The 26,706-nt window shown below is 45.3% G+C and overlaps 1 protein-coding gene across 2 annotated transcripts in view; it reads right to left on the bottom strand.

The window, feature by feature from the left end:
• Positions 1 to 260: 260 nt before the first annotated feature.
• stk3 (serine/threonine kinase 3 (STE20 homolog, yeast)) overlaps positions 261 to 26,706 on the bottom strand; it is a 30,512-nt gene continuing 4,066 nt past the window's right edge. Inside the window, exons 4-11 of one of the 2 annotated variants that reach the window (XM_038971724.1) lie at positions 21,256 to 21,370; positions 20,944 to 21,108; positions 15,386 to 15,553; positions 6,721 to 6,858; positions 6,334 to 6,456; positions 5,529 to 5,730; positions 3,465 to 3,652; positions 261 to 1,961 (exon numbers count right to left, since the gene is read on the bottom strand). In XM_038971724.1, coding sequence (XP_038827652.1) covers positions 1,800 to 1,961; positions 3,465 to 3,652; positions 5,529 to 5,730; positions 6,334 to 6,456; positions 6,721 to 6,858; positions 15,386 to 15,553; positions 20,944 to 21,108; positions 21,256 to 21,370 — 1,261 coding nt within the window. In that variant the 3' untranslated portion in view covers positions 261 to 1,799. The remainder of the gene's footprint in view (positions 1,962 to 3,464; positions 3,653 to 5,528; positions 5,731 to 6,333; positions 6,457 to 6,720; positions 6,859 to 15,385; positions 15,554 to 20,943; positions 21,109 to 21,255; positions 21,371 to 26,706) is intronic. The other variant, XM_038971725.1, reaches the window with a different exon arrangement.

The raw sequence follows: 26,706 nt of genomic DNA, 5'->3' as shown, positions 1-26,706 counted from the left end.
CTTGCCAATTGCAAGCGCTCTCAAAACTTGAGACACCTGTGGCATTGTGTTGTGTGACAAAACGGCACATTTTAGTGGCCTAGTTTTTGTCCCCAGCACAAGGTGCACCTGTGTAATGATCATGCTGTTTAATCAGATTATTGATATGTCACACCTGTCAGTTGGATGGATTATCTTGGCAAAGGACAAATGCTCACTAACAGGGATGTGAACACATTTGTGCAAAACATTTTAGAGAAATAAGATTTTTGTGCACTTGGAACATTTCTGGGATCTTTTATTTCAGCTCATGAAACATGGAACCAACACTTTACATATTGTGTTTATATTGTGTTTATATTGTTGTTCAGCTTAGTTCCTATTGGGAGAAAACAGTCTGTCCACTCAGATCACCACCTCCATTAGGGTTTCAGATCTAGTTTCTAGAAAACAGTCTGTCCACTCAGATCACCTCCATTAGGTTTTCAGATCTAGTTTCTAGAAAACAGTCTGTCCACTCAGATCACCACCTCCATTAGGTTTCAGATCTAGTTTCTAGAAAACAGTCTGTCCACTCAGATCACCACCTCCATTAGGTTTCAGATCTAGTTTCTAGAAAACAGTCTGTCCACTCAGATCACCTCCATTAGGTTTCAGATCTAGTTTCTAGAAAAGGAGTCTGTCCACTCAGATCATATGAATTCATTGCTCTTTCGTTCTCATTAAGACAGTCTTTGGTCGTGGACAAAGCGCCACAGCTTTCCGTAACTGGGTTATATACAGTATTACATCATGATAATATCAAACACCACAGGGTTTCCATCGAACCCCTCCTACACCGTCCCCCAGGCTGGCTGCCACTACCATAGTGGAATGACAGATACTTCCCTGGAACATTGTGGTAAGTCTATTTTACTTTCCCTTTCATCCACCAACTAGCTGTAAAAACTATATTTTTTGCTATTAAAAATATATATTCACAGCGATTTAGATGATCCAATAATACTATATGCTCTCACATAAACCGGAATTGAGGAAAGACTGTAGTAACCAGGAAATAGTCATTTCTACATTGTCCGCTTTTACCCAGTCTGCCATTGTTGGTTGTGCTCGAGGAGATGACCACGCCTCTTAGTGACGCCGATGGAAGAGGGGGAGGGGGCAGTTCTCCCATCTTGACAACAGAAGTAGGTCTGTGTTTTGTTGTCAAACACCATCATTCCACTATTACTGCAGATATATTCTGGACATTTTCTGACATTACAGAGAGTCTACAAGTAACTGCTTTAATATTATCCAGAACTGCAGGTACTTTCCCAAGAGCCAAATAACAGTAGCAGAGCTGGGAGAAAGCCAGCTAGTATTGAGCAGTCAAAGGACGCTTTAAAAAGGGGAGAAACATCTTTAGGAAACTTTTACTCTGGGATGTAAGGCTACCTACAGGTTCATAATTAACAGATGGGGAGGCAAAGAATTGTTTACAGTAGTCCTGAGCAATGGGAAAATAGTGTGGACTGGAGTCATCCTGACTTACTGGGGTGGTGATGAGAAAATGGAGGACATTTAGGAGCACAGGGTGAATTAAATTCCAGACAGCTGTCAGGTCTCTCCTCTCCCTTGGTCAGGTCAGAAAGCACCAGGTCAAAATGACTTCTCCAAGGTCCTCAGCATTCTGCTGCCAGAGTGCTGATCTAGCATCAGTTCTGCCTTTTCGATCATAAGGAATAAGATTAGTGGACCACCTTAGCCTAGATCAGCACTGTGGAACGTGAGACGCTGTATGAACACGGGCCCAGGTCAGAAAGTGTTCCTCAGGCTCTTCAGAAGTTCTGCTGTCTGCGTTTCTTGGCGTCCATTGCGTCGAGGATGGGTTGTCTCTTGGCGGTGTAGCGCTGACGCAGCTCCTCGATCTCTCTCTCCATCATGGGGTCCAGAGCCGTCAGACGCAGCTGCAGCTCCTCAAAGTCAAGGTTCTTCAGCTGCTTAGACAGAGAACAGAGGGAGAGAAGCAACTTTAAAACACAGCAAAACCTAACCCACTGAGTCAGAGAGGAAGACCAAGGGATGGAGAGACTATTACATGACTATTGATCCCAGAGATGCTATTCAACTACTACAGGGATTCTACATGTAGTCCACCGTGCAACCCCACAGACAGACGGTTCTACATGTAGTCCACCGTGCAACCCCACGGACAGACGGTTCTACATGTAGTCCACCGTGCAACCCCACGGACGGACGGTTCTACATGTAGTCCCACGTGCAACCCCACAGACAGACGGTTCTACATGTAGTCCACCGTGCAACCCCACGGACAGACGGTTCTACATGTAGTCCACCGTGCAACCCCACAGACGGACGCTTCTACGGGTGGCTCTCTGTGTAGTTCTATGGACGGTTCTATATGTAGTTCCACGGATGGTTCTATATGTAGTTCTATGGATGGTTCTATATGTAGTTCTATATGTAGCTCCACGGATGGTTCTATATGTAGTTCTATATGTAGCTCCACGGATGGTTCTATATGTAGTTCCACGGATGGTTCTATATGTAGCTCCACGGATGGTTCTATATGTAGCTCCACGGATGGTTCTATATGTAGTTCTATGGATGGTTCTATATGTAGTTCTATATGTAGTTCCATGGATGGTTCTATATGTAGTTCTATATGTAGCTCCACGGATGGTTCTATATGTAGTTCCACGGATGGTTCTATATGTAGTTCTATATGTAGCTCCACGGATGGTTCTATATGTAGTTCCACGGATGGTTCTATATGTAGCTCCACGGATGGTTCTATATGTAGCTCCACGGATGGTTCTATATGTAGTTCTATGGATGGTTCTATATGTAGTTCTATATGTAGCTCCACGGATGGTTCTATATGTAGCTCTATGGATGGTTCTATATGTAGTTCTATATGTAGCTCCACGGATGGTTCTATATGTAGTTCTATGGATGGTTCTATATGTAGTTCTATATGTAGCTCCACGGATGGTTCTATATGTAGTTCTATGGATGGTTCTATATGTAGTTCTATATGTAGCTCCACGGATGGTTCTATATGTAGCTCCACGGATGGTTCTATATGTAGTTCCACGGATGGTTCTATATGTAGTTCCACGGATGGTTCTATATGTAGTTCCACGGATGGTTCTATATGTGGTTCTATATGTAGCTCCACGGATGGTTCTATATGTAGTTCCACGGATGGTTCTATATGTAGTTCCACGGATGGTTCTATATGTAGTTCCACGGATGGTTCTATATGTAGTTCCACGGATGGTTCTATATGTAGTTCCACGGATGGTTCTATATGTGGTTCTATATGTAGCTCCACGGATGGTTCTATATGTAGCTCCACGGATGGTTCTATATGTAGTTCCACGGATGGTTCTATATGTAGTTCCACGGATGGTTCTATATGTAGTTCCACGGATGGTTCTATATGTAGTTCCACGGATGGGTGATTAGGTGTAACTCACAAAGTCAAAGTCTCCGTCCTGAGGAACCTTCCAGTTGTCAGGGAAGACGTTCTTAGCCTGGCTGATGTGATAGCCTGGTTCCTGCTGCTGGTTATGGTTATAGCTCTCCTGTTGGACCTTGTTAGAGTCCTGCTTGTCAAAGTAGTCCATGAAGGAGGGTCTCAGGGCCTGCTGGGAGGTGGGGTGTCCTGTGGAGAGAGGAAACATCTACTTTACTAAAGTATTCACACCCCTGGACTTATTCCACATGTTGTTACCGCCTGAATTCAAAATGGAATAAATTGATTTCCCCCACCCATCTACATAAAGTTATTGAAAATGAAATACAGTAATATTTAATTTACATAAGTATTCACACCCCCTAGTCAATACTTTGTAGAAGCACCTTTGATTGAACTCAAAGCTGTAATCGCCACCAATCAAATGTAATAAGGGCTTTATAAACACATCAGCTGATATCTCAAAGTGCTGTACAGAAACCCAGCCTAAAACCCCAAACAGCAAGCAATGCAGGTGTAGAAGCACGGTGGCTAGGAAAAACTCCCTAGAAAGGCAGTTGTCTTGGGCGTGTCTGGATCAGCTGTGCAAATCTGTATTTTTTCAGATTTTTTCCGCCACCACCATGCTTCACGGTAGGGATGGTGTCACCACCATGCTTCACCGTAGGGATGGTGCCACCACCATGCTTCACGGTAGGGATGGTGCCACCACCATGCTTCACGGTAGGGATGGTGCCACCACCATGCTTCACGGTAGGGATGGTGTCACCACCATGCTTCAACGTAGGGATGGTGCCACCACCATGCTTCACGGTGGGGATGGTGCCACCACCATGCTTCACGGTGGGGATGGTGCCACCACCATGCTTCACTGTAGGGATGTTGCCACCCCCATGCTTCACTGTAGGGATGGTGTCACCACCATGCTTCACGGTGGGGATGGTGCCACCACCATGCTTCACTGTAGGGATGCTGCCACCACCATGCTTCACGGTGGGGATGTTGCCACCACCATGCTTCACGGTGGGGATGGTGTTAGGCGGGTGATGAGCTGTGCCTGGTTCTCTCCAGACAGAGCACTTTGCATTCAGGCCAAAGAGTTCCAGTTTTGTCTCATCAGACCACAGAATCTTTTGCCTTATGCGTCGTCTTTCACCGGACTTTATGCAAACTCCTGGCGTGCGGTCATGTGACTTTCTCAGGAGTGGCCTGGCCACTGTCCCATAAAGCCCAGATGGGTGAAGAGCTGTAGAGACAGTTGTCCTTCTGGCAGGCAGAGTCCGGGTGGCTCGGCTGGCTCCGGGGCAGAGTCTGGGTGGCTCGGCTTGGCTCCGGGGCAGAGTATGGGTGGCTCGGCTCGGCTCCGGGGCAGAGTATGGGTGGCTCGGCTCCGGGGCAGAGTCTGGGTGGCTCGGCTCCGGGGCAGAGTCTGGGTGGCTCGGCTCGGCTCCGGGGCAGAGTATGGGTGGCTCGGCTCGGGGGCAGAGTCTGGGTGGCTCGGCTCGGCTCCGGGGCAGAGTATGGGTGGCTCGGCTCGGCTCCGGGGCAGAGTCTGGGTGGCTCGGCTCGGCTCCGGGGCAGAGTCTGGGTGGCTCGGCTCGGCTCCGGGGCAGAGTCCGGGTGGCTCGGCTCCGGGGCAGAGTCTGGGTAGTTTTATATCGTCTCCACTTCCCAGTGATTGAGACCACTGTGCTCGTAGAATTGTGTTGAAAGTTTCCATCTCGGCGATCTACGGACAGTTCCTTGGACTTCATGGTATAGTTCCTGCACTGTCAACTGTAGGACCTCATATAGACAAATCATGTCCAATCAATTTAATTTATCACAGTTGGACTCCAATCAAGTTATAGAAACATCAAGGATGATCAATGGAAACAGGACGCACCTGATCTCAATTTGGAGTCTCGTACAGAAGTATTCAGACCCATTGCTACATTAGATATCAGTTTACCTGTTGAAGTCTGTTATATCATGTGTCAAACGGTACTATACTGAACAGCTCATTATAATCAATTAAATATAGAAACTAAATGATCACAATATGTTAGTTACAAGCTCTACTCACTCCTCATGGAGCCTTCGTCGTTGTCCTCCTCCTCCTCATCACTGTTGATGACCATGGTTCCCAGGTCTGCCTCTAACATGGTACTGCCGTGCTCGATCATGGTCTGAGCTCCGTCACTCATGGTGCTGGTAGCTCTCATGGTGCCAGCCCCCTCTGACCCAGACTTCACCATGGTGTGGGAGTCCACCTCCACCTCCTCTTCCTGGACGCAGAGAGAGAGGACGGTCAGGTCAATCAAACTAACTTATAAAGTTTATTTTTTAGCAGTTGGACAGTAAGGTACTGACTTCATTCGTACAGAGCCTTCAGAAAGTACTCACACCCCCTCAACCTTTTACACATTTTATTGTGCTACAGACCGAATTTAAAATGGATAAAACTGAGATTTTGTTTCACTGGTCTACACACTATACCATGCTGGTCATCACACTATACCATGCTGGTCATCACACTATACCATGCTGGTCATCACACTATACCATGCTGGTCATCACACTATACCATGCTGGTCATCACACTATACCATGCTGGTCATTTATGAACATTTGAACATCTTGTCCATGTTCTGTTATAATCTCCACCCAGCACAGCCAGAAGAGGACTGGCCACCCCTCATAGCCTGGTTCCTCTCTAGGTTTCTTCCTAGGGTTTGGCCTTTCTAGGGAGTTTTTCCTAGCCACCGTGCTTCTACACCTGCATTGCTTGCTGTTTGGGGTTTTAGGCTGGGTTTCTGTACAGCACTTTGAGATATCAGCTGATGTAAAAGGGGCTTTATTAATACATTTGATTGATAGACTAGACGTACAGAGTCGTCCTCCTGCTCCAGCTCTCTCTGCTGCTCCTGGTGTCTCTTAACCTTCATCTCCATGGACTCAGTGATCAGGTCTCTCAGGATGGTGACTGGCTTGGCTGCCGTGATGAACGGATGCTACAGGAGAGAGGGAGAGGAGGAAGGCAGTAAGTTGACGAAGCTCTGCATGACGGACAGTGTTTCTAATATGTTCATAGACGAAGGGACAGCAGCCAGTCTCACCTGTAGTAGCATAGAGACAGCATAGACAGACAAATGTCCAGGTGCTACTCTGATGAGCTAGTGAAGATGACCGAGTATGTTTTTGTATGAGCACACAGAAGTCTGTCTCACCTGTAGTAGTTGTGTGCGTCTCACCTGTAGTAGTTGTGTGTGTCTCACCTGTAGTAGTTGTGTGGCTGTAGCTCTCTGTTCTGGGTTCTTCACCAGACATTTCTTTACAAAGTGTGTGAAGTCGTCTGTCCACAGCTCAGGCTTCCTGAACGTAGGTGGAGGGTTGGTTGGGATCATGAAAATAGCCTGACAGTAATACAGACGAAGGAGAGACAGAAAACACTGTGTGAAGCAGGTAGTATAGAAGCCTCAATGTAACCCCTAATGAATGTCTATTGACCGCTTGGTACGGCAACCGCAAGGCCCCCGACCGTAAGGTGCTACAGAGGGTAGTGCGTACAGCCCAGTACATCACTGGGGACAAGCTCGCTGCCATCCAGGATCTCTATACCAGGCGGTGTCAGAGGAAGGCCTAAGGAATTGTTAAAGACTCCAGTCACCCCAGTCATAGATTGTTCTCTCTGCGACCGCAAGGCAAGCGGTACCGACGCAACAAGTCTGGAACCAACAGGACCCTGACCAGCTTCTACTCCAAGCCATAAGACTACTAAACAAGACTGCTAAATAGCTAATCAAATAGCTATCCGGACTACCTGTATTGACCTTATTTTTTACACTCTATGCACACACGCTGGACTCTACACCGACACCCCTACACAGTGGACTCTACACCGACACCCCGACACAGTGGACTCTACACCGACACCCCGACACAGTGGACTCTACACCGACACCCCGACACAGTGGACTCTACACCGACACCCCGACACAGTGGACTCTACCCACACACGCTGGACTCTACACCGACACCCCGACACAGTGGACTCTACCCACACACGCTGGACTCTACACCGACACCCCGACACAGTGGACTCTACCCACACACGCTGGACTCTACACCGACACCCCTACACAGTGGACTCTACCCACACACGCTGGACTCTACACCGACACCCCGACACAGTGGACTCTACCCACACACGCTGGACTCTACACCGACACCCCGACACAGTGGACTCTACCCACACACGCTGGACTCTACACCGACACCCCGACACAGTGGACTCTACCCACACACGCTGGACTCTACACCGACACCCCGACACAGTGGACTCTACACCGACACCTCTACACCGACACCCCGACACAGTGGACTCTACACCGACACCTCTACACCGACACCCCGACACAGTGGACTCTACCCACACACGCTGGACTCTACACCGACACCCCGACACAGTGGACTCTACCCACACACGCTGGACTCTACACCGACACCCCTACACAGTGGACTCTACCCACACACGCTGGACTCTACACCGACACCCCGACACGCTGGACTCTACCCACACACGCTGGACTCTACACCGACACCCCTACACAGTGGACTCTACCCACACACGCTGGACTCTACACCGACACCCCTACACAGTGGACTCTACCCACACACGCTGGACTCTACACCGACACCCCTACACAGTGGACTCTACCCACACACGCTGGACTCTACACCGACACCCCTACACAGTGGACTCTACCCACACACGCTGGACTCTACACCGACACCCCTACACAGTGGACTCTACCCACACACGCTGGACTCTACACCGACACCCCTACACAGTGGACTCTACCCACACACGCTGGACTCTACACCGACACCCCTACACAGTGGACTCTACCCACACACGCTGGACTCTACACCGACACCCCGACACAGTGGACTCTACCCACACACGCTGGACTCTACACCGACACCCCGACACAGTGGACTCTACCCACACACGCTGGACTCTACACCGACACCCCGACACAGTGGACTCTACCCACACACGCTGGACTCTACACCGACACCCCGACACAGTGGACTCTACCCACACACGCTGGACTCTACACCGACACCCCGACACAGTGGACTCTACCCACACACGCTGGACTCTACACCGACACCCCGACACAGTGGACTCTACCCACACACGCTGGACTCTACACCGACACCCCGACACAGTGGACTCTACCCACACACGCTGGACTCTACACCGACACCCCGACACAGTGGACTCTACCCACACACGCTGGACTCTACACCGACACCCCTACACAGTGGACTCTACCCACACACGCTGGACTCTACACCGACACCCCTACACAGTGGACTCTACCCACACACGCTGGACTCTACTGTCTATTATTTATCCTGTTGCACAGCCACGTTGTTACCCGGTACTTCCTGTATATAGCCACGTTATTACATGGTACTCCCTGTATATAGCCATGTTATTACATGGTACTCCCTGTATATAGCCGTGTTATTACCCGGTACTCCCTGTATATAGCCACGTTGTTACCCGGTACTTCCTGTATATAGCCACGTTGTTACCCGGTACTTCCTGTATATAGCCACGTTGTTACCCGGTACTTCCTGTATATAGCCACGTTGTTACCCGGTACTTCCTGTATATAGCCACGTTGTTACCCGGTACTTCCTGTATATAGCCACGTTGTTACCCGGTACTTCCTGTATATAGCCACGTTGTTACCCGGTACTTCCTGTATATAGCCACGTTGTTACCCGGTACTTCCTGTATATAGCCACGTTGTTACTTGGTACTTCCTGTATATAGCCACGTTGTTACTTGGTACTTCCTGTATATAGCCACGTTATTACCCGGTACTTCCTGTATATAGCCACGTTATTACATGGTACTCCCTGTATATAGCCATGTTATTACCTGGTACTCCCTGTATATAACCATGTTATTACATGGTACTCCCTGTATATAGCCACGTTATTACCCGGTACTCCCTGTATATAGCCACGTTGTTACCCGGTACTTCCTGTATATAGCCACGTTGTTACCCGGTACTTCCTGTATATAGCCACGTTGTTACCCGGTACTTCCTGTATATAGCCACGTTGTTACTTGGTACTTCCTGTATATAGCCACGTTGTTACTTGGTACTTCCTGTATATAGCCACGTTATTACCCGGTACTCCCTGTATATAGCCACGTTGTTACCCGGTACTTCCTGTATATAGCCACGTTGTTACCCGGTACTTCCTGTATATAGCCACGTTGTTACCCGGTACTTCCTGTATATAGCCACGTTGTTACCCGGTACTTCCTGTATATAGCCACGTTGTTACCCGGTACTTCCTGTATATAGCCACGTTGTTACCCGGTACTTCCTGTATATAGCCACGTTGTTACCCGGTACTTCCTGTATATAGCCACGTTGTTACCCGGTACTTCCTGTATATAGCCACGTTGTTACCCGGTACTTCCTGTATATAGCCACGTTATTACCTGGTACTTCCTGTATATAGCCATGTTATTACATGGTACTTCCTGTATATAGCCATGTTATTACATGGTACTTCCTGTATATAGCCATGTTATTACATGGTACTTCCTGTATATAGCCATGTTATTACCTGGTACTCCCTGTATATAGCCATGTTATTACCTGGTACTTCCTGTATATAGCCATGTTATTACCTGGTACTCCCTGTATATAGCCATGTTATTACCTGGTACTCCCTGTATATAGCCATGTTATTACCTGGTACTCCATCTATATAACCATGTTATTACCCGGTACTCCCTGTATATAGCCACGTTATTACCCGGTACTCCCTGTATATAGCCACGTTATTACCCGGTACTCCCTGTATATAGCCACGTTATTACTTGGTACTCCCTGTATATAGCCACGTTATTACCCGGTACTTCCTGTATATAGCCACGTTATTACCTGGTACTTCCTGTATATAGCCACGTTATTACCTGGTACTCCCTGTACATAGCCACGTTATTACTTGGTACTTCCTGTATATAGCCACGTTGTTACCCGGTACTTCCTGTATATAGCCACGTTGTTACCCGGTACTTCCTGTATATAGCCACGTTGTTACCCGGTACTTCCTGTATATAGCCATGTTATTACCCGGTACTTCCTGTATATAGCCATGTTATTACCTGGTACTTCCTGTATATAGCCATGTTATTACCTGGTACTCCCTGTATATAGCCACGTTATTACCCGGTACTTCCTGTATATAGCCACGTTATTACCTGGTACTTCCTGTATATAGCCACGTTATTACCTGGTACTCCCTGTACATAGCCACGTTATTACTTGGTACTCCCTGTATATAGCCACGTTATTACCCGGTACTTCCTGTATATAGCCACGTTGTTACCCGGTACTTCCTGTATATAGCCACGTTGTTACCCGGTACTTCCTGTATATAGCCACGTTGTTACCCGGTACTTCCTGTATATAGCCATGTTATTACCCGGTACTTCCTGTATATAGCCATGTTATTACCTGGTACTTCCTGTATATAGCCATGTTATTACCTGGTACTCCCTGTATATAGCCATGTTATTACCTGGTACTCCCTGTATATAGCCATGTTATTACCTGGTACTCCCTGTATATAACCATGTTATTACCCGGTACTCCCTGTATATAGCCACGTTATTACCCGGTACTTCCTGTATATAGCCACGTTGTTACCCGGTACTTCCTGTATATAGCCACGTTGTTACCCGGTACTTCCTGTATATAGCCACGTTGTTACCCGGTACTTCCTGTATATAGCCACGTTGTTACCCGGTACTTCCTGTATATAGCCACGTTGTTACCCGGTACTTCCTGTATATAGCCACGTTGTTACCCGGTACTTCCTGTATATAGCCACGTTGTTACCCGGTACTTCCTGTATATAGCCACGTTGTTACCCGGTACTTCCTGTATATAGCCACGTTGTTACCCGGTACTTCCTGTATATAGCCACGTTGTTACCCGGTACTTCCTGTATATAGCCACGTTGTTACTTGGTACTTCCTGTATATAGCCACGTTGTTACTTGGTACTTCCTGTATATAGCCACGTTGTTACTTGGTACTTCCTGTATATAGCCACGTTGTTACTTGGTACTTCCTGTATATAGCCACGTTGTTACTTGGTACTTCCTGTATATAGCCACGTTATTACCCGGTACTCCCTGTATATAGCCACGTTGTTACCCGGTACTTCCTGTATATAGCCACGTTGTTACCCGGTACTTCCTGTATATAGCCACGTTGTTACCCGGTACTTCCTGTATATAGCCACGTTGTTACCCGGTACTTCCTGTATATAGCCACGTTGTTACCCGGTACTTCCTGTATATAGCCACGTTGTTACCCGGTACTTCCTGTATATAGCCACGTTGTTACCCGGTACTTCCTGTATATAGCCACGTTGTTACCCGGTACTTCCTGTATATAGCCACGTTGTTACCCGGTACTTCCTGTATATAGCCACGTTGTTACCCGGTACTTCCTGTATATAGCCACGTTGTTACCCGGTACTTCCTGTATATAGCCACGTTGTTACCCGGTACTTCCTGTATATAGCCACGTTGTTACCCGGTACTTCCTGTATATAGCCACGTTGTTACTTGGTACTTCCTGTATATAGCCACGTTATTACCCGGTACTCCCTGTATATAGCCACGTTATTACCCGGTACTCCCTGTATATAGCCACGTTATTACCCGGTACTCCCTGTATATAGCCACGTTATTACCCGGTACTCCCTGTATATAGCCACGTTATTACCCGGTACTCCCTGTATATAGCCACGTTATTACCCGGTACTTCCTGTATATAGCCACGTTGTTACCCGGTACTTCCTGTATATAGCCATGTTATTACCTGGTACTTCCTGTATATAGCCATGTTATTACCTGGTACTCCCTGTATATAACCATGTTATTATCTGGTACTCCCTGTATATAGCCATGTTATTACCTGGTACTCCCTGTATATAGCCATGTTATTACCTGGTACTCCCTGTATATAACCATGTTATTACCTGGTACTCCCTGTATATAGCCATGTTATTACCTGGTACTCCCTGTATATAGCCATGTTATTACCTGGTACTCCCTGTATATAGCCATGTTATTACCTGGTACTCCCTGTATATAGCCATGTTATTACCTGGTACTCCCTGTATATAGCCATGTTATTACCTGGTACTCCCTGTATATAGCCACGTTATTACCTGGTACTCCCTGTATATAACCATGTTATTACCTGGTACTCCCTGTATATAGCCATGTTATTACCTGGTACTCCCTGTATATAGCCATGTTATTACCTGGTACTCCCTGTATATAGCCACGTTATTACCTGGTACTCCCTGTATATAGCCATGTTATTACCTGGTACTCCCTGTATATAGCCACGTTGTTACCCGGTACTTCCTGTATATAACCATGTTATTACCTGGTACTCCATCTATATAGCCATGTTATTACCTGGTACTCCATCTATATAGCCATGTTATTACCTGGTACTCCCTGTATATAGCCATGTTATTACCTGGTACTCCATCTATATAGCCATGTTATTACCTGGTACTCCCTGTATATAGCCATGTTATTACCTGGTACTCCCGGTATATAGCCATGTTATTACCTGGTACTCCCTGTATATAGCCATGTTATTACCTGGTACTCCCTGTATATAGCCACGTTATTACCTGGTACTCCATCTATATAGCCATGTTATTACCTGGTACTCCATCTATATAACCATGTTATTACCTGGTACTTCCTGTATATAGCCACGTTATTACCTGGTACTCCATCTATATAGCCATGTTATTACCTGGTACTCCATCTATATAACCATGTTATTACCTGGTACTTCCTGTATATATCCATGTTATTACCTGGTACTCCATCTATATAACCATGTTATTACCTGGTACTTCCTGTATATAGCCATGTTATTACATGGTACTCCATCTATATAACCATGTTATTACCCGGTACTTCCTGTATATAGCCACGTTGTTACCCGGTACTTCCTGTATATATCCATGTTATTACCTGGTACTTCCTGTATATAGCCATGTTATTACCTGGTACTCCCTGTATATAGCCATGTTATTACCTGGTACTCCCTGTATATAGCCATGTTATTACCTGGTACTCCCTGTATATAGCCATGTTATTACCTGGTACTCCATCTATATAGCCATGTTATTACCTGGTACTCCCTGTATATAGCCATGTTATTACCTGGTACTCCTGTATATAACCATGTTATTACCTGGTACTCCCTGTATATAGCCATGTTATTACCTGGTACTCCCTGTATATAGCCAGGTTATTACCTGGTACTCCCTGGTACTCCCTGTATATAGCCAGGTTATTACCTGGTACTCCCTGTATATAGCCATGTTATTACCTGGTACTCCCTGTATATAGCCATGTTATTACCTGGTACTCCCTGTATATAGCCATGTTATTACCTGGTACTCCCTGTATATAGCCATGTTATTACCTGGTACTCCCTGTATATAGCCATGTTATTACCTGGTACTCCCTGTATATAGCCATGTTATTACCTGGTACTCCCTGTATATAGCCATGTTATTACCTGGTACTCCCTGTATATAGCCATGTTATTACCTGGTACTCCCTGTATATAGCCATGTTATTATCTGGTACTTGCTGTATATAGCCATGTTATTCCCCGGTACTCCCTGTATATAGCCATGTTATTACCTGGTACTCCCTGTATATAGCCATGTTATTACCTGGTACTCCCTGTATATAGCCATGTTATTACCTGGTACTCCCTGTATATAGCCATGTTATTACCTGGTACTCCCTGTATATAGCCATGTTATTTTTACTGATTATTGTAATTCACTGTATTTATTCCTCGTGTCACTATATTTATCTTTAACTCTGCATTGTGTGAAAAGGACCCGGAAGCATTTCACTGGTAGTCTACACCTGTTGTTTATCAAGCATGTGACAAATCACATTTTTTGGGAGGGGATTTGATCAAAACTTGGATCTCTCAGAATCAAAGTTGTCTGGAGTATTCCAGATTCCTCATTTTACAGCTATAGCCGCCAACGAGTCATTAGCCAGGAGGTGGATTCAGGAAGGCCACCCCCCCACACCTCTCTGATTCAGAGGAGTTGGGTTAAATGAGGAAGACACATTTCAGTTGGACAACTGACTAGGTACCCCCCCCCTTTCCAACTGACTAGGTACCCCCCCCCCCCCCCCCCCTTTACAACTGACTAGGTACCCCCCCCCCCCCCCTTTACAACTGACTAGGTACCCCCCCCCCCCCCCTTTCCAACTGACTAGGTATCCCCCCCTTTCCAACTGACTAGGTACCCCCCCCTTTCCAACTGACTAGGTACCCCCCCCCCCCCTTTCCAACTGACTAGGTACCCCCCCCCCCCCCTTTCCAACTGACTAGGTACCCCCCCCTTTCCAACTGTCTAGGTATCCCCCCCTTTCCAACTGACTAGGTATCCCCCCCTTTCCAACTGACTAGGTATCCCCCCCTTTCCAACTGACTAGGTATCCCCCCCTTTCCAACTGACTAGGTATCCCCCCCTTTCCAACTGACTAGGTATCCCCCCCTTTCCAACTGACTAGGTATCCCCCCCTTTCCAACTGACTAGGTATCCCCCCCTTTCCAACTGACTAGGTATCCCCCCCTTTCCAACTGACTAGGTATCCCCCCCTTTCCAACTGACTAGGTATCCCCCCCTTTCCAACTGACTAGGTATCCCCACCTTTCCAACTGACTAGGTACCCCACCTTCCCCAATTATGAGCATCAACATGTAGCCTAACTGCACTACATCTCCAACCACACATCTGTCCTGCCCAGACTCACCCTCATGGGATGTATATCAGCGTAGGGAGGTTTTCCCTCAGCCATCTCTATAGAGGTGATGCCCAGGGACCAGATGTCTGCCACACAGTTATATCCTATCTCCTGGATGACCTCTGGAGCCATCCAGAACGGAGTCCCGATCACTGTGTTCCGCTTTGCCATCGTGTCCTAGACAGGGACAGAATAATACGAACATTAGTCTAACCTATATAATAACTTCTGTGATTCACTGCTGCAATCACTACACTAAAGTCAAGATAATCTACAGTGAGGGGGGAAAAGTATTTGATCCCCTGCTGATTTTGTACGTTTGCCCACTTACAAAGAAATGATCAGTCTATAATTTTAATGGTAGGTTTATTTGAACAGTGAGAGACAGAATAACAAAAAAATCCAGAAAAACACATGTCAAAAATGTTATAAATTGATTTGCATTTTAATGAGGGAAATAAGTATTTGACCCCCCCTCAATCAGAAAGATTTCTGTCTCCCAGGTGTCTTTCATAATGGTAACGAGCTGAGCACACTCTTAAAGGGAGTACTCCTAATCTCAGTTTGTTACCTGTATAAAAGACACCTGTCCACAGAAGCAATCAATCAGATTCCAAACTCTCCACCATGGCCAAGACCAAAGAGCTCTCCAAGGATGTAGACCTACACAAGGCTGGAATGGGCCACAAGACAATCGGCAGGCAGCTTGGTGAGAAGGTGACAACAGTTGGTGCGATTATTCGCAAATGGAAGAAACACAAAAGAACTGTCAATCTCCCTCGGCCTGGGGCTCCATGCAAGATCTCACCTCGTGGAGTTGCAATGATCATGAGAACGGTGAGGAATCAGCCCAGAACTACACAGGAGGATCTCTTCAATGATCTCAAGGCAGCTGGGACCATAGTCACCAAGAAAACAATTGGTAACACACTACGCCGTGAAGGACTGAAATCCTGCAGCGCCCGCAAGGTCCCCCTGCTCAAGAAAGCACATATACATGTCCGTCTAAAGTTTGCCAATGAACATCTGAATGATTCAGAGGACAACTGGGTGAAAGTGTTGTGGTCAGATGAGACCAAAATTGAGCTTTTGGCATCAACTCAACTTGCCGTGTTTGGAGGAGGAGGAATGCTGCCTATGACCCCAAGAACACCATCCCCACCGTCAAACGTGAGGTGGAAACATTATGCTTTGGGGGTGTTTTTCTGCTAAGGGGACAACTTCACCGCATCAAAGGGACGATGGACGGGGCCATGTACCGTCAAATCTTGGGTGAGAACCTCCTTCCCTCAGCCAGGGCATTGAAAATGGGTCGTGGATGGGTATTCCAGCATGACAATGACCCAAAACACACGGCCAAGGCAACAAAGGAGTGGCTCAAGAAGAAGCACATGAAGGTCCTGGAGTGGCCTAGCCAGTCTCCAGACCTTCATCCCAGAGAACATCTGTGGAGGGAGCTGAAGGTCCTGGAGTGGCCTAGCCAGTCTCCAGACCTTCATCCCAGAGAACATCTGTGGAGGGAGCTGAAGGTCCTGGAGTGGCCTAGCCAGTCTCCAGACCTTCATCCCAGAGAACATCTGTGGAGGGAGCTGAAGGTCCTGGAGTGGCCTAGCCAGTCTCCAGACCTTCATCCCAGAGAACATCTGTGGAGGGAGCTGAAGGTCCTGGAGTGGCCTAGCCAGTCTCCAGACCTTCATCCCAGAGAACATCTGTGGAGGGAGCTGAAGGTTCGAGTTGCCAAACGTCGAAACCTTAATGACTTGGAGAAGATCTGCAAAGAGGAGTGGGACAAAATCCCTCCTGAGATGTGTGCAAACCTGGTGGCCAACTACAAGAAACGTCTGACCTCTGATTGCCAACAAGGGTTTTGCCACCAAGTACTAAGACATGTTTTGCAGAGGGGTCAAATACTTATTTCCCTCATTAAAATGCAAATCAATTTATAACATTTATGACATGCGTTTTTCTGGATTTCTTTGTTGTTATTCTGTCTCTCACTGTTCAAATAAACCTACCATTAAAATTATAGACTGATCATTTCTTTGTTGTTATTCTGTCTCTCACTGTTCAAATAAACCTACCATTAAGATTATAGACTGATCATTTTTTTGTTGTTATTCTGTCTCTCACTGTTCAAATAAACCTACCATTAAGATTATAGACTGATCATTTCTTTGTTGTTATTCTGTCTCTCACTGTTCAAATAAACCTACCATTAAAATTATAGACTGATCATTTCTTTGTCAATGGGCAAATGTACAAAATCAACAGGGGATCAAATACTTTTTCCCCCTCACTGTATATATAAACTACTGTGATTCACTGCTACAATCACTACAATAAAATCAAGATAATCTATATACACTGCTCAAAAAAATAAAGGGAACACTTAAACAACACAATGTAACTCCAGAGTCTGGAGACGCCGTGGAGAACGTTCTGCTGCCTGCAACATCCTCCAGCATGACCGGTTTGGCGGTGGGTCAGTCATGGTGTGGGGTGGCATTTCTTTGTGGGGCCGCACAGCCCTCCATGTGCTCGCCAGAGGTAGCTTGACTGCCATTAGGTACCGAGATGAGATCCTCAGAGCCCTTGTGAGACCATATGCTGACACATGCACATTTGTGGCCTGCTGGAGGTCATTTTGCAGGGCTCTGGCAGTGCTACTCCTTGCACAAAGGCGGAGGTAGCGGTCCTGCTGCTGACCATGGTGCTTGCCTACGGAGCTGTGAGGGGAACGGCACCTCCGTACCTTCAGGCTCTGATCAGGCCCTACACCCAAACAAGGGCACTGCGTTCATCCACCTCTGGCCTGCTCGCCTCCCTACCTCTGAGGAAGTACAGTTCCCGCTCAGCCCAGTCAAAACTGTTCGCTGCTCTGGCACCCCAATGGTGGAACAAACTCCCTCACGACGCCAGGTCAGCGGAGTCAATCACCACCTTCCGGAGACACCTGAAACCCCACCTCTTTAAGGAATACCTAGGATAGGATAAAGTAATCCTTCTAACCCCCCCCCCCCAAGAGTTAGATGCACTATTGTAAAGTGGCTGTTCCACTGGATATCATAAGGTGAATGCACCAATTTGTAAGTCGCTCTGGATAAGAGCGTCTGCTAAATGACTTAAATGTAAATGTTAAATGTAAATGGGTTGTTGCCCTCCTACGGCCTCCTCCACGTCTCCTGATGTACTGGCCTGTCTCCTGGTAGCGCCTCCATGCTCTGGACACTACGCTGACAGACACAGCAAACCTTCTTGCCACAGCTCGCATTGATGTGCCATCCTGGATGAGCTGCACTACCTGAGCCACTTGTGTGGGTTGTAGACTCCGTCTCATGCTACCACTAGAGTGAGAGCACCGCCAGCATTCAAAAGTGACCAAAACATCAGCCAGGAAGCATAGGAACTGAGAAGTGGTCTGTGGTCACCACCTGCAGAATCACTCCTTTATTGGGGGTGTCTTGCTAATTGCCTATAATTTCCACCTTTTGTCTATTCCATTTGCACAACAGCATGTGAAATTTATTGTCAATCAGTGTTGCTTCCTAAGTGGACAGTTTGATTTCACAGAAGTGTGATTGACTTGGAGTTACATTGTGTTGTTTTTACATTGTTACATTGTGTTACATTGTGTTCCCTTTATTTTTTTGAGCAGTGTATAAACTACTGTGATTCACTACTATAATCACTACTATAAAGTCAAGATAATATATATATAAACTACTGTGATTCACTGCTACAATCACTACAATAAAGTCAAGATAATATATATATAAACTACTGTGATTCACTGCTACAATCACTACAATAAAGTCAAGATAATATATATATAAACTACTGTGATTCACTACTAAAATCACTACACTAAAGTCAAGATAATCTATATAATAACTACTGTGATTCACTGCTACAATCACTACACTAAAGTCAAGATAATCTATATAATAACTACTGTGATTCACTGCTACAATCACTACACTAAAGTCAAGATAATCTATATAATAACTACTGTGATTCACTGCTACAATCACTACACTAAAGTCAAGATAATCTATATATAAACTACTGTGATTCACTGCTACAATCACTACACTAAAGTCAAGATAATATATATATAAACTACTGTGATTCACTGCTACAATCACTACAATAAAGTCAAGATAATATATATATAAACTACTGTGATTCACTGCTACAATCACTACAATAAAGTCAAGATAATATATATATAAACTACTGTGATTCACTGCTACAATCACTACAATAAAGTCAAGATAATATATATATAAACTACTGTGATTCACTGCTACAATCACTACAATAAAGTCAAGATAATATATATATAAACTACTGTGATTCACTGCTACAATCACTACAATAAAGTCAAGATAATATATATATAAACTACTGTGATTCACTGCTACAATCACTACAATAAAGTCAAGATAATATATATATAAACTACTGTGATTCACTGCTACAATCACTACAATAAAGTCAAGATAATATATATATAAACTACTGTGATTCACTGCTACAATCACTACAATAAAGTCAAGATAATATATATATAAACTACTGTGATTCACTGCTACAATCACTACAATAAAGTCAAGATAATATATATATAAACTACTGTGATTCACTGCTACAATCACTACAATAAAGTCAAGATAATATATATATAAACTACTGTGATTCACTGCTACAATCACTACAATAAAGTCAAGATAATATATATATAAACTACTGTGATTCACTGCTACAATCACTACAATAAAGTCAAGATAATATATATATAAACTACTGTGATTCACTGCTACAATCACTACAATAAAGTCAAGATAATATATATATAAACTACTGTGATTCACTACTACAATCACTACACTAAAGTCAAGATAATATATATATAAACTACTGTGATTCACTACTACAATCACTACAATAAAGTCAAGATAATATATATATAAACTACTGTGATTCACTACTACAATCACTACACTAAAGTCAAGATAATATATATATAAACTACTGTGATTCACTACTACAATCACTACAATAAAGTCAAGATAATATATATATAAACTACTGTGATTCACTGCTACAATCACTACAATAAAGTCAAGATAATATATATATAAACTACTGTGATTCACTGCTACAATCACTACAATAAAGTCAAGATAATATATATATAAACTACTGTGATTCACTGCTACAATCACTACAATAAAGTCAAGGATAATAAGAACTCCTGATAAAACTGACACCAGATAACATCGTTAGACAGTCAGAATTCACTTCAGCGAGACAGAGAGTTGAAGACAGGCAGGCAGACACAGTCAGAATTCACTTCAGCGAGACAGAGAGTTGAAGACAGGCAGACAGACACAGTCAGAATTCACTTCAGCGAGACAGAGAGTTGAAGACAGGCAGACAGACACAGTCAGAATTCACTTCAGCGAGACAGAGAGTTGAAGACAGACAGGCAGACACAGACAGGCAGACAGACACAGTCAGAATTCACTTCAGCGAGACAGAGAGTTGAAGACAGGCAGACAGACCGTGAGTTGTCCCGCTACTCCAAAGTCAGCCAGTTTGGCATGGCCCTCTGTGTTGAGGAGAATGTTGCCTGCCTTGATGTCTCTGTGGATCTTCCTCATGAAATGCAGATACTCCAGACCTTTCAATGTGGACTTGAGGATGGTGGCGATCTCATCCTCTGTGAGCTATACAAGAGGAGATGGTATTAATGATTCATTCTGATAATTCAGTAGTCTATGAATACACATTAAAAACATGACCAATGAATGTTAAAAGGTTACTGAAGCACCAAAGGTCATCTTCATTGTCACACTTTTAGTCAATATACTGACCGTCTTATTGCGTAGTCTGATGATGTCTGAAACAGAGCCGGCTCCACAGTACTCCATCACTATCCACAGGTCTGTGTTCTTAAAGTAGCTGCCATAGTACTTCACCACATAGGGACTGGACAGGAGACAGAACAAACAATTACTGGTGAAAGGTGAGCAAACAGAGTGTGTGGTACTGCTTCTAGTAACAGAGTGTGTGCGGTACTGGTTCTAGTAACAGAGTGCGTGCGGTACTGGTTCTAGTAACAGAGTGCGTGCGGTACTGCTTCTAGTAACAGAGGTACTGCTTCCAGTAACAGAGGTACTGGTTCCAGTAACAGAGGTACTGGTTCCAGTAACAGAGGTACTGGTTCCAGTAACAGAGGTACTGGTTCCAGTAACAGAGGTACTGGTTCCAGTAACAGAGGTACTGGTTCCAGTAACAGAGGTACTGGTTCCAGTAACAGTGGTACTGGTTCCAGTAACAGTGGTACTGGTTCCAGTAACAGTGGTACTGGTTCCAGTAACAGTGGTACTGGTTCTAGTAACAGTGGTACTGGTTCTAGTAACAGTGGTACTGGTTCTAGTAACAGTGGTACTGGTTCTAGTAACAGTGGTACTGGTTCTAGTAACAGTGGTACTGGTTCCAGTAACAGTGGTAGTGGTTCCAGTAACAGTGGTAGTGGTTCCAGTAACAGTGGTAGTGGTTCCAGTAACAGTGGTAGTGGTTCCAGTAACAGTGGTAGTGGTTCCAGTAACAGTGGTAGTGGTTCTAGTAACAGTGGTAGTGGTTCTAGTAACAGTGGTAGTGGTTCTAGTAACAGTGGTAGTGGTTCTAGTAACAGTGGTAGTGGTTCTAGTAACAGTGGTAGTGGTTCTAGTAACAGAGGTAGTGGTTCTAGTAACAGTGGTACTGGTTCTAGTAACAGAGTGTGTGGTACTGGTTCCAGTAACAGTGGTAGTGGTTCTAGTAACAGTGGTAGTGGTTCTAGTAACAGTGGTAGTGGTTCTAGTAACAGTGGTAGTGGTTCTAGTAACAGAGGTAGTGGTTCTAGTAACAGTGGTAGTGGTTCTAGTAACAGTGGTAGTGGTTCTAGTAACAGTGGTAGTGGTTCTAGTAACAGTGGTAGTGGTTCTAGTAACAGTGGTAGTGGTTCTAGTAACAGTGGTAGTGGTTCTAGTAACAGTGGTAGTGGTTCTAGTAACAGTGGTAGTGGTTCTAGTAACAGAGTGTGTGGTAGTGGTTCTAGTAACAGAGTGTGTGGTAGTGGTTCTAGTAACAGAGTGTGTGGTAGTGGTTCTAGTAACAGAGTGTGTGGTAGTGGTTCTAGTAACAGAGTGTGTGGTACTGGTTCTAGTAACAGAGTGTGTGGTACTGGTTCTAGTAACAGAGTGTGTGGTACTGGTTCTAGTAACAGAGTGTGTGGTACTGGTTCCAGTAACAGAGTGTGTGGTAGTGGTTCCAGTAACAGAGTGTGTGGTAGTGGTTCCAGTAACAGAGTGTGTGGTACTGGTTCCAGTAACAGAGTGTGTGGTACTGGTTCCAGTAACAGTGGTACTGGTTCTAGTAACAGTGGTACTGGTTCCAGTAACAGTGGTACTGGTTCCAGTAACAGTGGTACTGGTTCCAGTAACAGTGGTACTGGTTCTAGTAACAGAGTGTGTGGTACTGGTTCTAGTAACAGTGGTACTGGTTCTAGTAACAGTGGTACTGGTTCTAGTAACAGTGGTACTGGTTCTAGTAACAGTGGTACTGGTTCTAGTAACAGTGGTACTGGTTCTAGTAACAGTGGTACTGGTTCTAGTAACAGAGTGTGTGGTACTGGTTCCAGTAACAGAGTGTGTGGTAGTGGTTCCAGTAACAGAGTGTGTGGTACTGGTTCCAGTAACAGTGGTACTGGTTCCAGTAACAGTGGTACTGGTTCTAGTAACAGTGGTACTGGTTCCAGTAACAGTGGTACTGGTTCCAGTAACAGTGGTACTGGTTCCAGTAACAGTGGTACTGGTTCCAGTAACAGTGGTACTGGTTCTAGTAACAGTGGTACTGGTTCTAGTAACAGTGGTACTGGTTCTAGTAACAGTGGTACTGGTTCTAGTAACAGTGGTACTGGTTCTAGTAACAGTGGTACTGGTTCTAGTAACAGAGTGTGTGGTACTGGTTCCAGTAACAGTGGTACTGGTTCCAGTAACAGTGGTACTGGTTCCAGTAACAGTGGTACTGGTTCTAGTAACAGTGGTACTGGTTCTAGTAACAGTGGTACTGGTTCTAGTAACAGTGGTACTGGTTCTAGTAACAGAGTGTGTGGTACTGGTTCTAGTAACAGTGGTACTGGTTCTAGTAACAGTGGTACTGGTTCCAGTAACAGTGGTACTGGTTCTAGTAACAGAGTGTGTGGTACTGGTTCTAGTAACAGTGGTACTGGTTCTAGTAACAGTGGTACTGGTTCTAGTAACAGTGGTACTGGTTCTAGTAACAGAGTGTGTGGTACTGGTTCCAGTAACAGTGGTACTGGTTCCAGTAACAGTGGTACTGGTTCCAGTAACAGTGGTACTGGTTCTAGTAACAGTGGTACTGGTTCTAGTAACAGTGGTACTGGTTCTAGTAACAGTGGTACTGGTTCTAGTAACAGTGGTACTGGTTCTAGTAACAGAGTGTGTGGTACTGGTTCCAGTAACAGAGTGTGTGGTAGTGGTTCCAGTAACAGAGTGTGTGGTACTGGTTCCAGTAACAGTGGTACTGGTTCCAGTAACAGTGGTACTGGTTCCAGTAACAGTGGTACTGGTTCTAGTAACAGTGGTACTGGTTCCAGTAACAGTGGTACTGGTTCCAGTAACAGTGGTACTGGTTCCAGTAACAGTGGTACTGGTTCTAGTAACAGTGGTACTGGTTCTAGTAACAGTGGTACTGGTTCTAGTAACAGTGGTACTGGTTCTAGTAACAGAGTGTGTGGTACTGGTTCCAGTAACAGAGTGTGTGGTACTGGTTCCAGTAACAGTGGTACTGGTTCCAGTAACAGTGGTACTGGTTCCAGTAACAGTGGTACTGGTTCTAGTAACAGTGGTACTGGTTCTAGTAACAGTGGTACTGGTTCTAGTAACAGAGTGTGTGGTACTGGTTCTAGTAACAGTGGTACTGGTTCTAGTAACAGTGGTACTGGTTCCAGTAACAGTGGTACTGGTTCCAGTAACAGTGGTACTGGTTCTAGTAACAGAGTGTGTGGTACTGGTTCTAGTAACAGTGGTACTGGTTCTAGTAACAGTGGTACTGGTTCTAGTAACAGTGGTACTGGTTCTAGTAACAGTGGTACTGGTTCTAGTAACAGAGTGTGTGGTACTGGTTCCAGTAACAGTGGTACTGGTTCCAGTAACAGTGGTACTGGTTCCAGTAACAGTGGTACTGGTTCCAGTAACAGTGGTACTGGTTCTAGTAACAGTGGTACTGGTTCTAGTAACAGTGGTACTGGTTCTAGTAACAGTGGTACTGGTTCTAGTAACAGTGGTACTGGTTCCAGTAACAGTGTTACTGGTTCCAGTAACAGAGTGTGTGGTAGTGGTTCCAGTAACAGAGTGTGTGGTAGTGGTTCCAGTAACAGAGTGTGTGGTAGTGGTTCCAGTAACAGAGTGTGTGGTAGTGGTTCCAGTAACAGAGTGTGTGGTAGTGGTTCCAGTAACAGAGTGTGTGGTAGTGGTTCCAGTAACAGAGTGTGTGGTACTGGTTCCAGTAACAGAGTGTGTGGTACTGGTTCCAGTAACAGAGTGTGTGGTACTGGTTCCAGTAACAGTGGTACTGGTTCCAGTAACAGTGGTACTGGTTCCAGTAACAGTGGTACTGGTTCCAGTAACAGTGGTACTGGTTCTAGTAACAGTGGTACTGGTTCTAGTAACAGTGGTACTGGTTCCAGTAACAGTGGTACTGGTTCCAGTAACAGTGGTACTGGTTCCAGTAACAGTGGTACTGGTTCTAGTAACAGTGGTAGTGGTTCTAGTAACAGTGGTAGTGGTTCTAGTAACAGTGGTAGTGGTTCTAGTAACAGAGTGTGTGTTACTGGTTCCAGTAACAGTGGTAGTGGTTCCAGTAACAGAGTGTGTGGTAGTGGTTCCAGTAACAGAGTGTGTGGTAGTGGTTCCAGTAACAGTGGTAGTGGTTCCAGTAACAGTGGTAGTGGTTCCAGTAACAGTGGTAGTGGTTCCAGTAACAGTGGTAGTGGTTCCAGTAACAGTGGTAGTGGTTCCAGTAACAGTGGTACTGGTTCTAGTAACAGTGTTACTGGTTCTAGTAACAGTGTTACTGGTTCTAGTAACAGTGTTACTGGTTCTAGTAACAGTGGTAGTGGTTCTAGTAACAGTGGTAGTGGTTCTAGTAACAGTGTTACTGGTTCTAGTAACAGTGTTACTGGTTCCAGTAACAGTGGTAGTGGTTCCAGTAACAGAGTGTGTGGTAGTGGTTCCAGTAACAGTGGTAGTGGTTCCAGTAACAGTGGTAGTGGTTCCAGTAACAGTGGTAGTGGTTCCAGTAACAGTGGTAGTGGTTCCAGTAACAGTGGTAGTGGTTCCAGTAACAGTGGTAGTGGTTCCAGTAACAGTGGTAGTGGTTCTAGTAACAGTGGTAGTGGTTCCAGTAACAGTGGTAGTGGTTCCAGTAACAGAGTGTGTGGTAGTGGTTCCAGTAACAGAGTGTGTGGTAGTGGTTCCAGTAACAGTGGTAGTGGTTCCAGTAACAGTGGTAGTGGTTCCAGTAACAGTGGTAGTGGTTCCAGTAACAGTGGTAGTGGTTCCAGTAACAGTGGTAGTGGTTCTAGTAACAGTGGTAGTGGTTCTAGTAACAGTGGTAGTGGTTCTAGTAACAGTGGTAGTGGTTCTAGTAACAGTGGTAGTGGTTCGGTTCTAGTAACAGTGGTAGTGGTTCTAGTAACAGTGGTAGTGGTTCTAGTAACAGTGGTAGTGGTTCTAGTAACAGTGGTAGTGGTTCTAGTAACAGTGGTAGTGGTTCTAGTAACAGTGGTAGTGGTTCTAGTAACAGTGGTAGTGGTTCTAGTAACAGTGGTAGTGGTTCTAGTAACAGTGGTAGTGGTTCTAGTAACAGTGGTAGTGGTTCTAGTAACAGAGGTAGTGGTTCTAGTAACAGAGGTAGTGGTTCTAGTAACAGAGGTAGTGGTTCTAGTAACAGAGGTAGTGGTTCTAGTAACAGAGGTAGTGGTTCTAGTAACAGAGGTAGTGGTTCTAGTAACAGAGGTAGTGGTTCTAGTAACAGAGGTAGTGGTTCTAGTAACAGAGGTAGTGGTTCTAGTAACAGAGGTAGTGGTTCTAGTAACAGAGGTAGTGGTTCTAGTAACAGAGGTAGTGGTTCTAGTAACAGAGGTAGTGGTTCTAGTAACAGAGGTAGTGGTTCTAGTAACAGAGGTAGTGGTTCTAGTAACAGAGGTAGTGGTTCTAGTAACAGAGGTAGTGGTTCTAGTAACAGAGGTAGTGGTT

This window comes from Salvelinus namaycush, chromosome 32 (assembly GCF_016432855.1).
Source record: "Salvelinus namaycush isolate Seneca chromosome 32, SaNama_1.0, whole genome shotgun sequence".
NCBI lineage: Eukaryota > Metazoa > Chordata > Actinopteri > Salmoniformes > Salmonidae > Salvelinus > Salvelinus namaycush.
Note: the sequence above shows the minus strand (reverse complement) of the source record. Positions and strands in the feature narration are given on the sequence as shown.